The 11829-nt window shown below is 39.5% G+C and overlaps 2 protein-coding genes across 2 annotated transcripts; one reads left to right on the forward strand and one right to left on the reverse strand.

Moving 5' to 3' along the window:
- Positions 1-1625: 1625 nt before the first annotated feature.
- fbxo5 (F-box protein 5) lies at positions 1626-6115 on the reverse strand. Its single transcript, XM_020653136.3, has 6 exons — positions 5541-6115; positions 4238-4866; positions 3853-4023; positions 3497-3584; positions 2709-2927; positions 1626-2352 (listed from the first exon to the last, which is right to left on the reverse strand). Exons 2-6 carry the CDS (start codon positions 4816-4818, stop codon positions 2092-2094), a joined length of 1320 nt encoding a protein of 439 aa, XP_020508792.2. The 5' UTR covers positions 4819-4866; positions 5541-6115; the 3' UTR covers positions 1626-2091.
- Positions 6116-6967: 852 nt separating this feature from the next.
- Positions 6968-11772, forward strand: mtrf1l (mitochondrial translational release factor 1-like). The gene is made up of 8 exons (XM_020653135.3): positions 6968-8160; positions 8249-8328; positions 8823-8927; positions 9329-9407; positions 9983-10146; positions 10289-10406; positions 10744-10880; positions 11082-11772. Exons 1-8 carry the CDS (start codon positions 7746-7748, stop codon positions 11292-11294), a joined length of 1311 nt encoding a protein of 436 aa, XP_020508791.2. The 5' UTR covers positions 6968-7745; the 3' UTR covers positions 11295-11772.
- Positions 11773-11829: the final 57 nt, after the last annotated feature.

The following is an 11829-nucleotide window of genomic DNA, read 5'->3' on the forward strand; positions in this document are numbered from 1 at the left end:
TAAATTCCCTTCTTTTCTTATAAGGTACGTTTATACTAAAGTGTTTGAAATATGGTCACAACACCTCCTGCAATAGAGAAACTAAATTCAACTGAAATGAGGAAGAATAACCCTCCCATATTTATGTTTCCCATCAAGTATTTTACGTTGAATTTGAATGAAGTGATAGATTATCAGATGCTTTCTGAGAGCAAAAACAGTTTTCATCGTCACAGGACGTCCAGCTGAACAGACATCACTTCCATTGCAGGAGATAACTGATGTTGACATAATCACAACAAATCGCTCACATACACACACAGGAACTAAGCTATAAGAGAGAGGGGGGGGGGGGGCAGGAGACAAATGGGTCATTCTGTAAATGTCAGAGGTAGCTAACTAATGCCAGTGATGCTTTTGGCAGCTACATAAATCTCCTGAAGAAGTGACGACTGACTGACTAATTAAGAACAAAAAAATGCTCCCCCCCGATTGTCAAATACAATGAAAACATGGCCTTAAAGCAAATGTCTGTTGAATCTTATGTTATAATATAATTTATTTTAAATCACCATTGTGTATTTGACTAATTGTTGGAAGTGAAATTGTCCCAGGTGTCTCAGTGCTTCTTTATTCTTTTTTTTTTTAAGTCTGTGGCTGTAGTAAATAGACCATGTTTATACTGTTGTCATACAAAGTAATTAAAGAGTTACTTACCTTTAGCTCTTTTAGAAAAGGTTATGAGGAAAGCCTTAGCAAGGAGACTCCATCCCAGTTTGTGAGATATCCATGCTGAGTTTAGGGGCCTGATAGAAAACAATACTGCCCTCTAATGAAAATTTCAAATTCTGCAAGCAGAAGACACAAAAGCGAACACTGACATAGGCACGTGTGAAAAGCTTCTTTACATTTGTGTGCGAGCGTTTAAAAATTGTCCACTGCATGTAAGCCACAAGTGAAGTCAGGGAGGACTGTAAACTGACAGTGTTCAGGATATTGTTCTATTTATCTCCATATGAATGAGACCAACCTGAGATGAACTTTCTCATCTCTTTGTCTTTTCATACATTTCAATTTCTTCAACAAATTAAACCTCTACATATAAAAAAAAAGATATGATAAAGTCACTGAATGACACTTAATGAGGTTTTGAATTATTTCTCTCATAGTCAAGTTAAATTTAAATCATAAAAAGGGTGTGGTTCAGCTGCGATACAAGGTTAGTGTATATGAGGGGGATGTTCTGGTCTTTAAAAAAATGCATTGGTCAGTGAACAGCATGGTTCAAAGTTTCTGTCTACACAAAAGGCATGAAAGGATAAGACAGTATACGGCGTGCTCTACATGTTCATATGGTGTAGTGATGGTAAGAATGTCCATTAAAGAGCTTTTGAATTATTTCTGTGCAGTGGTTAAGTATCACAATGAGAACTTTCTCCCCAGCTATACTAAACATCGGAAACAAGCCCATCATTCTTTGTCATTATTTGAGATTATGGTAATTTACCGAAGACGCTTTTCACTACTTCTAGTATTATTCATCTCAAGAATAGACTCATGTGAGCGGGCTGGAATAGCTTCTATCCCTAAAAAACATGAAAACTTGCAGTCAACTGTTGATTTCAAAGCACCACAACATCCAGAAGAAGGTTTAAGAAAATGTATATTTACAGAGAATACAAATACAGTAAATATTAACATTTTAGGACCACATGGAGCAACATTTATTTAGAAAACAGCAATAATAAAACATTTTAATTAAAAACAATATATTTAAATCCATTTAATTTTAAAACATAATAAAACTGTACAATTTAGGTTTTCTTTTTTTGGCATGTGATTGTCGCTCACAGACGACAACAGTTTTAGCCAGACGACACTAACTGGTTGATTGTTCCAGCAGTGATTCATTTAGTGCTTCAGTCACTCTATTCAGTAAGGTGCAGCAACAGTTCAGGATGGAGGGTTTTTTCTTCTTCTCGGGGGCACATACAGTTGCCACTTCAGGACAAACGTGTGTAAATAAAAATGTCCCCTCTGTCAGAGGTTTGGAGGGAAAGATGACCTCATCCAGTTAAAACAGTTTGTGATAAAAACCTCATAAAAGTTCCCTTACAGGCGCCGAACGTTCCTTTTGCTGCGAGCACTTCCCGGTATGATCTGGTTGGTCTTGGAGGACGTGAAGTGGGCTCTGGGCAGCACCACTCTGCAGGGCGTGGAGCCATGGAAGGCCTGCTGGCAGAGGGTGCAGAAGTCAAACTGACAGCTGAGGCGTGTGCATTTGGCCCTCTTAGCCTCGGACGAGTATGTCGATGGTGAGCCACAGCACTTGCAGGAACGAAGAGACTCATGCTGCTTCAGGCTGCTGGCGGCCTGGACAGAAGGAACAAAAAGTATGTTAAAGTAGGAGTCAAAAAAATCTATGCTTTTAGTCGGGCTGTAAAATTTCTCGCTATGTAGTAAATCAAAAGTGCTCACATTCAGTAAGTCAATAGATCAGTACATCATCTTTTTTTTTTTTTAAGCAATCTTCAATTTATGAAAAAAATATTTCACTGTTGACGGTTCTTGAATGCGAGAATTTGGTGAATTGCATCAGACATCACTACAAATATTACAAGAGTATTATTTTTCCAAGTGTTGTAAAGACCAAAAAGGTTTCCCTGGAAATAATCTACAGATTAAATCCATAATAAAGTAGAAGCCCTAATCTGAACCCCAGTGCTCACCTGCACATAGTCATTAAAGCGTGTACACTGGGAGTTGGGTGTTCTGCCCCTCTGAGAGGAATCTGTCTGCCTGCTGACTCTGCCGCTCAGTGTAGACGAAGAAGAAGACAATGAAGACGGAGTGCTTGATGAGGCCAGGGTCTGCATGCTGGACAGCACCAACCTGGACACGGCTACATCTCTGGTGAGACCGCAACCTCTCTGAGAGCTCCGTGACTCCTTTACGAGAATAAAAACATCATATTATTAGAATATGAAAGACACAGGGAATCCGTTCCAGGCACACACGTTGTATTTAAAGACTCCTAAACCTAGTTTAACTTTGTGTAATTATCTGCCATCACTTTTAATGAACATTACAACACATTTACAAATGGTAAGAAGTGTACAGTTTTCCTCATCGATGTATTATTCAACAAGAGTGTTTGACTTGTGTTGCCCACATTTGGAAACATAAAACAAACTCTAATAGTCAAGTTAAATTTAAATCATAAAAAGGGTGTGGTTCAGCTGAGATACAAGGTTAGTGTATATGAGGGGGATGTTCTGGTCTTTAAAAAAATGCATAGGTCAGTGAACAGCATGGTTCAAAGTTTCAAAGTTTCTGTCTACACAAAAGGCATGAAAGGATAAGACAGTATACGACGTGCTCTACATGTTCATATGGTGTGGTGATGGTAAGAATGTCCATGGTTGTAAAGAATTCCCAAGATTATCTAAGGCAAATATTTCCATAGTGCTATTAAGATTTTCTCCATATGGAGTACACGTGATGTGGGTCTTCTTACCCCGAGTTCCTGCTTGGCTTGACACCTTCTCTGAGCTGCTGTGTCCTCACAGATGATCTTCCTCCATGTCCTGCTCACCTTCTTACAGCTGTGAGGGGACAAGATGTAAACACATAATGAACATGAGAAAGCTGGTCTAATGTGAAAAATCTATCTACTCATGACTTTAGCAGAGGAGAATGTAGAGAAAATATATATATATATATATCAGTTTTATTATTCATGGCAGTGTTTTTAGTTGTAAGGTTTGTAGTTGAAAAATTAACCTCAACACCACTGCATGGACTCAAAAAAGGCTGCCAGTTTCATTGAAGTATAAACCCCCTCCCCAAATATTGAAGCATTAGTAAGTTTACCTTATAAGGTCCATGTCACTCAGCGAGGCAAGAATGTTGGTCAATATGCTTCTCATGTTCCTGGAAAGCAGTGATTCAAAAATATCTACGAACTCCAGGCCCATGTGACCTCCCGTCACTCGATCCAAAAGATAATCCTCTGCTACTTGTGAGGGGATGCTCCAGTCATACCTGAGACACAAGGAAACGATTGAGACTGACGTATTTCATGAATATTTACAGTCATGTCGCTGTAAGCATTTTTAAAAACACCTGAAAGAAAGGGTCTGAATTAAACATGGTCTTCACAAAGCTACAGTCACCTTAGAGATAGTTTTACCCACCATATAAAATAATTGGTCATTTCACTAGTTTATTTACATTTTAATATTAATATTTATCTTACCTCTTGTTCCTCTGATAGCTCTTGGCAAGCTGTTCACACACAGCACGCTGGAACTTCAGAATAGGCAGATTAGGGTCCTTGTGATTGTCTTTTGGGGTGGATGACAGCGAATATGCTGCAGCTCTTCTTCTCTGACAATCTACAGGAGGGGACGCTGCCACCTGAGCCAGGAGTCTGCTACAGTTCTTTACACATTTGGAGGGGGATTTCTCAGTCTTCTCGTGGCGTGTGGCAACAGAAGACAGCAATGCCGGGGGTTTGTCCTGGATGTGGTCCTCTTCCTCCCCATGACGATCACCAAGCTGACTGTTGTGCAGAGACAGGTAGCCACTGTCTTCCAACACTTCATCGAGAGACCTGTCATGTTCCCTGCTGTTGCTGTTCTCCTTGTTGTGGACCGCTCTTGTGTTGGTGTTGAGAGAGAACAACACTGTGGTCACTCCTGCAGGTGGGCACTGAGGTTTGATGGGGACGGGCTCTTTCACAGGGGACGCTTTAAGGTGCAGTACCTTAGACTCTGCAGCAGAGCTTCTCTCCATTTTGTTTGCTCTGGTGGGGCTTTCATAGCTGGGACATTTCATGGTGACTTTCTCTCAGGGAAACATAAGCAGGATGGAGTACGTAGATATCTATACAACACAACAAAGCAAAGCAGGAGGTAGTATTAGGATTACTTAGGTATCAAAAACGACATGCAAAGCAACAAGCCTCGTGCAAACAAGCTCAGCTGTCGCGTTACATTTGCTTACAAACTAACTAATAACTTGTCTGAGATTAGATAAAAACATTTCACTTAACCTTGTATCAAGCTTTTAACAAAAACACCTACGAACACAGTAACTCGTCGGACTAACATTTTAGCTGAATTTAAATCGATTTTGGCGCGATGGAGATTTGGCGGAAATAGAAGTGACGCGAAAATACACGAACAAGCGGCTTTTTTTCCAGTAATAAAAAGGATTTTTAAGGCAAGTGAGAGATATCTTGTTGGTTTATTATCTATTGTATATTCTATCATGAGTGCTCGCTTGTCAAACAACCAAGTTACTAGTCTGCATTTAGGCGCGTAGTGATACTTTGTGTATTGGAAGTAGCCTGTAACTAAGAAACTAGCGACCTAACTTTGCAGGTAACTATGCAACTACATACAGGACTTAAACTATCATTTGTAAATATGATCTGAAATTCTGCATACTTTCGGTAAATTTACTACATTTAATCCTCCAAGTGAGTCGGACGACATGCAGCCAACCCAGCAAGTAAACCCACTAGATGACAATATAAGTAGCTCGGAGTCTCGTACCTTAGGTTGTTTTATGTCGTTATCCACAGACTATTCCTTCCTTCCCTTATTTTTTCGTATTTTTGCAGTTTATGTAGCTTTCGTCCGGGGAATGGGGACCCGCTCTTCAAGAATTAAATGCTCCTCAACTGAAAATCCGCCAGTCGATCCTGGTCATTTGAAATACGTGCGTAAAAGGCGCAACCCAATCGGTTGAAGCGGGTGGACATCCCTTTAAAACAATCCACCAATGGGAGCTGAGATTTGAAACCGACGTGTCTTGTGACGTAAGCGCGTAGCGAACGTGGTACTAGTATTTCCCTCTCGATCTGAAAGTCATTGAAATGGCCTCTAGAGGTCTGTTGTAGTGGTTAAGTTGTAAATCTACAAATTGTTGCTGTATCTGTGGTAAATTAATCCCACCCTGGGGGTAAATTACACAGATGAAGAAGCACTGTCGTGGAAATTCGCTGTTACTTTCAGATATCTAAATTAATAATATGCTGTGGAAGTAGTGGCATGCTCAAAAGTCAAATTTTAAATATATTCTTATAGCAAAAACAATTACTTTTTTACAGATGTATTTGTGCATTAGCTTTGATAATATGTTATATAATATGATGTGATGACTTTTTTTTTTTTTTTTTTTTTTTACAGGGGTTGCTTATTGCTATCCAGTCCTAAACTGATATAGGTTAGTGGAATTAAAACATGTCCCACGTGCAGTGTGTGAATGGGCTGAAAGGTATGTAGTTATAATATTGCTTTGACTCAGGTATCAGAGAATAACGTTAAGGCATCAGAGTTTCAAATAGCACCTTCTTAAGCAATGTGGCCTATTTCAGTGAGGTGTTGTGAAAGAAGAAACGTCAGATTTTCCTCATAGAGGAGTTTCATACTGTTCAGCAGACAACATAGTCTTTTTGGAGACCTACTAAGTGATATGCTTTATGGAAACCACAAAGTAACCTGAAAATGTGACTTGGATACAGTCAGGCATTGTTGTCAGGCATTGTTTAAAAAAAAAAAAAAAAGGAGCCAAAATACATTTGAAAGGACAGGTCATTTCACACCCGAGCAAGGAATGTGTGAAGTGACTCTTTCACTGAAACTAGACTGGGGGAAGTGGGAGGATGGGGCTGTATACTGTGGGCTGTTACAAGTTAAGATACTGGACCATTTGTTTTAAAGTAATTGCGTGGTCTTCATTGTGCTTTCAGGCAAAAGGTTTTTTATTCTTACAGAAGATGGACCCAACAAAACTAAACAATTTTAGGATGTTTTCATCGTGCTGATGGTCAATGCATATGCGGCCCGTAGAATAAGGTGACTAAAGTGTAGGACTAGGACAGCTGACAGGGAAAATATACAGAAAGTGCAAAAAACTGATAGAGGCCACAGAGACACACACACACACACACACACACACACACACACACACACACACACACACACACACACACACACACACACACTCACACACTCTAGCTTTTGTGTGGGGAGGGAAGACCTTCTGATCCCTGACATTAAACATTGTTGTCGACTTGTGTGCATAAGTATAATTCAACAATAGTCCCAGAATTAATTCATTTTCAATTATTTGTCCAATTTAATCAAATTCAACACAGCCATTATAGCACGGTCTCTGTTATTGTTGTTATTGTTGTTCTAATAATATAAAATATAAAGTTCGATTTTAAATTGAGATTTTCCATATCCTATTTTCCATTTTTAATTTAATTTGACGGTTTGACTTGTTTTTTGTTGTTGTTGTTTTTTTTCACTCTGGAGAAGTCATGAGTAGAATCCCTCTTATCCCTGCGGAAATTTACCCGCAGAAGAAGATGCCTCGTCCTCTGCGCATGCGTCTCAGATTCAACATGTCTGCGCACTACAACAAGGTGGTAAAGAAGAATTATTTTTTTTAAAAACAAGCGTCAACAACCGCTTGCTACGCTGTCTTTAGACACTTTATGAGTGAAACCTATCTCGTAATAGCCAGGCCGATGTGTAAGAAGTCAAGACGGATGTATTAGTCGGTTTGTTGTCGGGATTATAGATTCAATAATGTGAGTTCAATACTTTCCCTCACGTACTCAATGGTTTTATAGTTTGATATGCAGCATTTAAAACGTGACAGACATGCAGTCACTTTCATTGTTTCATTGTCCAAATTAAAAATATATATATATATATAGTATAGGAAAAATAGTGTCCCCTTATACGATGGCTTACAGAAGAGTTGTTAACCTTCTTCCAAGAGGAAAGGAGAGTGTCTTTAGTCTGTGGAAACCTCGTCAACTAAAAGTGCCATGTTTCATCATCCAAGAACACACCATTAATCACGTTGGCAGAACTGTAAGAACTTTTCACGCTGGCACAACGTTGATGGTAGCCAAGCTTCTGTCTGTAGAGGAGCTTTTTGCCAAGAGGTCTCTACAGGATTACTTGAAGAAGACGGAGGTGGATTACAATGAATGCTTGAGAGAATTCAACAAAGGGGTGACAGACCAACAGTGCAGTCAGGATGAACTGAGGACCAAGAGGGCCAAAGTGTCCCTTTTGGCTCCTCTGATACAGAGCGTCAGAGAGCTGGACGCCAAACAAAAAGAGTTGGTTGAGACCGAGACGTTACTGACCGGTGAGACTGATCTGCAGCTTCTAAACTTCTAAAGACAAGAGACCATATCTCTAATTAATGTTAATCTCATTTTCATTTTTACTGAAAGAGGAAGATCCAGCCCTGAGAGAACTGGCAGAGCTGGAAAGAGAAAGCTGTCTGCAAGATATTCAAGATCTAAATCAAAAGGTAAATTACATTGGGGAGGGGGCAAAAAGCTGCAGTTTGCTGACCCTTTGAGGGGTCCTTTACATTCCCTCTTAACCTTTTTTTGTGTGTTGCCAAGCAGTATTTTGCTTTGCCTCCCATTGTCTTTTGTGATCCCCTGCAATATGTTTTGTATTTCCTCCCAATACTAATACTCGGAAGGAGAAGGAGAAAGAAATGTACTGTGAGGGAATGCAAAAGTATGCCAAGGTAAAGCAAAAGTATAGCAGTGTAAAACAAAACATATTGCGAGGGAATGCAAAAGTAGCCCTCGACAAAACTCTCTCCAATGCCAGGTAGTAGTTAGAGGCAAATCCAGCTTTAAAAAAACAAAACAATAAGCTAACTGACAAAATATAATTTGCACTGTTTTTTTTTTTTTCAGACTTATTGCATCTTAGACATTCAGTTCTTTCCACATCAAATCTTTCTTTTTTTTTTTATCTTTCTGTCAAATCACCTTCTTCTCATATCAGATCCTGGATCTGTTGATACCTGAGGAAGAGGAAGATCTGAGCGACCTCGTGCTAGAGGTTAAAGCCGGAGTCGGGGGTCAGGAGGCCATGCTATTCACATCAGAGGTCTGGATGTACTTAATGAGAATATGAATCATTTTATGTTTTTTAGAATGACACATAGTTAAAGAGACTGGGATCATGTTTTGTTATGGAGACAGAACAATATCATTCATTTTCCTATGATGCTTCTGAAGGTGCTTCAATAATCAGTGGGGTGGTCAGTTTGTTGACGTTCTATAACTTTATTGAAGCAAAATTTATATTCTTTCGTCAAAAATAACTGCTAAGAGGATTGTTGACACATTCCCCTTTGTCACTGATACTGATACTGGTAGTCCATCACTAATCAGGACATCAATAGGCACCTTAAAATAACTTTAGAGGTACTGAAGAAGCAACAAGGAGACAAAAGTACAACTGGTTCTGTTGTTTTTAAAAGCCGACTTGTCTCCTCTCCTCTGTAGGTGCTTGAAATGTACCATGGCTACGCTCACCACAACGGCTGGTCCTTTGACATCTTGGAGCACATGACAAGTGAACTAGGTCAGTGGACTGGATACAGATTCATGGGCTTTTGGTCATATAAAAGGGTCAGTTCACCGAAAACTATAAAATATCTGGATTTTCCTCCTCTATTGTTTCATGGTGGCTAAATCATAGCAGATTAAATCTCCAAACCTTATCAAATAAAGCTTAAAGTGTCTCTCTGTGGGGCTTTTTTTCTCTTTCCCATAAAGTAAATCAACCTTTGCTGCTTTCATGTGAACACCTAAACTAGGTTGTCCTAAATGATTAAAAAAAGAATAACAATACTTTTAGTTCAGGGTATTTAAATTAGGTGGATTAGTAACAGATCAGGGATAGTGTACTGTATAGAGAACTTAATAACTTGTTCTTTTTCAAATAACCTATGAGATGTTATAAGTAGATTACTGCAGTTTTTAAAATTGCAATCACTATTGCAATAACCATTTCCAAACACAGGGGGAGTCATTATTTAATCCCTGGAGAAACAGTCAAAAGGAGAGAACCACAGAAGCTACACATTAAAAGTATACACGTTGTTGCTTCCAGTTGGTAGTAGAATTTGTTGAACTTGTTGTTCGCTTGTTTACCAGGTGGACTTCGTCATGCCTCAGTCAGCATCAGCGGTCCTCAGAGCTACAAGAGGATGAAGTTTGAGGCTGGAGTCCATCGTGTTCAGCGGGTCCCCAAGACTGAAAAACAGGGTCGAATGCACACCAGCACCATGACCGTGGCTGTGTTGCCCCAACCCACCGAGGTACAGCTGCAGACTTGAACACAAACCGCGTATTCATCCCTGTTGTTTTCACTGCTGCAGTTAAAACAAATCGTTTTTTTCTTCTGCTCATACAATGTGAATTAAGACCTATGTAAAATGTGAGTGTTTGTGTTCCTGTTAGATCTCTTTCACGATAAATCCAAAGGACCTGAGGATAGACACAATGAGAGCAAGTGGAGCCGGAGGTCAACATGTGAACACCACAGACAGTGCAGTCAGAATAGTCCACTTACCAACAGGTAAAAACTGTAAACTGGATGAAAAGATATTGAACACTTTACAATTAAGCTTTTTTTTTAAGTTAGGCTTTCAATTGTCTGTCACTAAATGAAAAAAAAAAACCATTGTAACAAGGTTAAAAACAAGAAAAAATCTCCGGTGTTGAAAAATGAAGCCAATGCAAAAGTGAAAAAAAAAAGCTGCGGTACATTGAGTGTCTGCTTGAGGATGGCCCCAAAATAATAATAATAGTTATTGTCTTCATGGGCAAACACTCTAAGGGTTAAGAAAAAAGTCATAAAGGAGCTATACTTTCACTTAAAGAGTTGTACTCTAATACTTACGTGTGTTTACTAGGCGTGGTCGCAGAGTGCCAGCAGGAACGCTCGCAGCTGAAGAACAAGGAGAAAGCAATGAAGGCTCTGAGAGCAAAACTGTACAGCATAAAGCATGAGGAGGAGACCAGCAAACGCTACAACCAGCGTAAAGTACAGGTAACATTTACACAGAATAACATGAGCATGTGATAGTTTAAAGGGGAAGGCAGTGAAATGTGACACGAGAAACAGGTACTTCAAGTGATGGTTTTCCTTCCTAAACATTGCTCGCTTTTATTTGAAGCAGCTTTTTGAATGGTCACCATTGAAACTAAGAGAAGAAAAATAAAACATTTTATGTTCTTCGTTCTCCTCTAGATTGGCACTAGGGGCAGATCAGAGAAGATTCGAACCTACAACTTTGCCCAGGACCGTATAACAGACCACCGCATCGGCATGACGGTGCATGACATCAAGAGCTTCCTGCTGGGAGAGAATCTGCTGGACGAGATGAACTCCTCACTACAAGAGTTCTCCAACCAGGAGATACTCATGGAACTGCTGGGAGAAAACAACCAGGGAAAGTCATGAGTTTGGCTCTGAGGTGCATGGATTCTGATGGGACTGAAACTTCATGCCACATGTTTTATTACCGGTATTTGTTTATCCTACTACTGGTATGCTTCAAATCCGGCAGGAAAAACTTCGGAAAATGACCATGATGAATGGCAAGTAGGGGACCAAGGACTAATACCCCTGCCCATCTCTTAAAAAAAAAAAAAGAAAGACAACACATTTTTTTTTTTTGTTTCAAGACCTATGGAATGTGCGAAGCGGCTACCTACCTATTAACCAATGTCAGCACAAACCTGATAGTAGCAAATAAAACCGCAACATTCTGTAACAGTATTTGTTTTGTGAAATAATTATTCAAAAATGTGCTATAATTCCGCCACATGTTAAGTAGTGTGTCTTGGCACCAATGTCCGACAATCAGGCACAGATAATTTGCTATCCATTTGGGCCTTAAGATGGTGGATAGGGTATAGTTCAAGCAGAGCTCTGTGCTGGCCAGTCAACTTTTTCTACATAAATCTAAAAAAAAAAAAAAAAAAAAAAAAAACTG

This window comes from Labrus bergylta, chromosome 10 (genome assembly GCF_963930695.1).
Source record: "Labrus bergylta chromosome 10, fLabBer1.1, whole genome shotgun sequence".
Taxonomy (NCBI): Eukaryota; Metazoa; Chordata; class Actinopteri; order Labriformes; family Labridae; genus Labrus; species Labrus bergylta.

Coding starts and splice junctions, on each gene's coding strand:
- mtrf1l (XM_020653135.3), top strand. CDS start 7,746: ATGGCTTACAGAAGAGTTGTTAACCTTCTTCCAAGAGGAAAGGAGAGT. Junction 8,329..8,822: donor TTCAAGATCTAAATCAAAAG/GTAAATTACATT, acceptor TTCTCATATCAG/ATCCTGGATCTGTTGATACC. Junction 10,407..10,743: donor AATAGTCCACTTACCAACAG/GTAAAAACTGTA, acceptor TGTGTTTACTAG/GCGTGGTCGCAGAGTGCCAG.
- fbxo5 (XM_020653136.3), bottom strand. CDS start 4,818: ATGAAATGTCCCAGCTATGAAAGCCCCACCAGAGCAAACAAAATGGAG. Junction 4,024..4,237: donor AGCTATCAGAGGAACAAGAG/GTAAGATAAATA, acceptor CTTGTGTCTCAG/GTATGACTGGAGCATCCCCT. Junction 3,585..3,852: donor AGTGACATGGACCTTATAAG/GTAAACTTACTA, acceptor GTCCCCTCACAG/CTGTAAGAAGGTGAGCAGGA.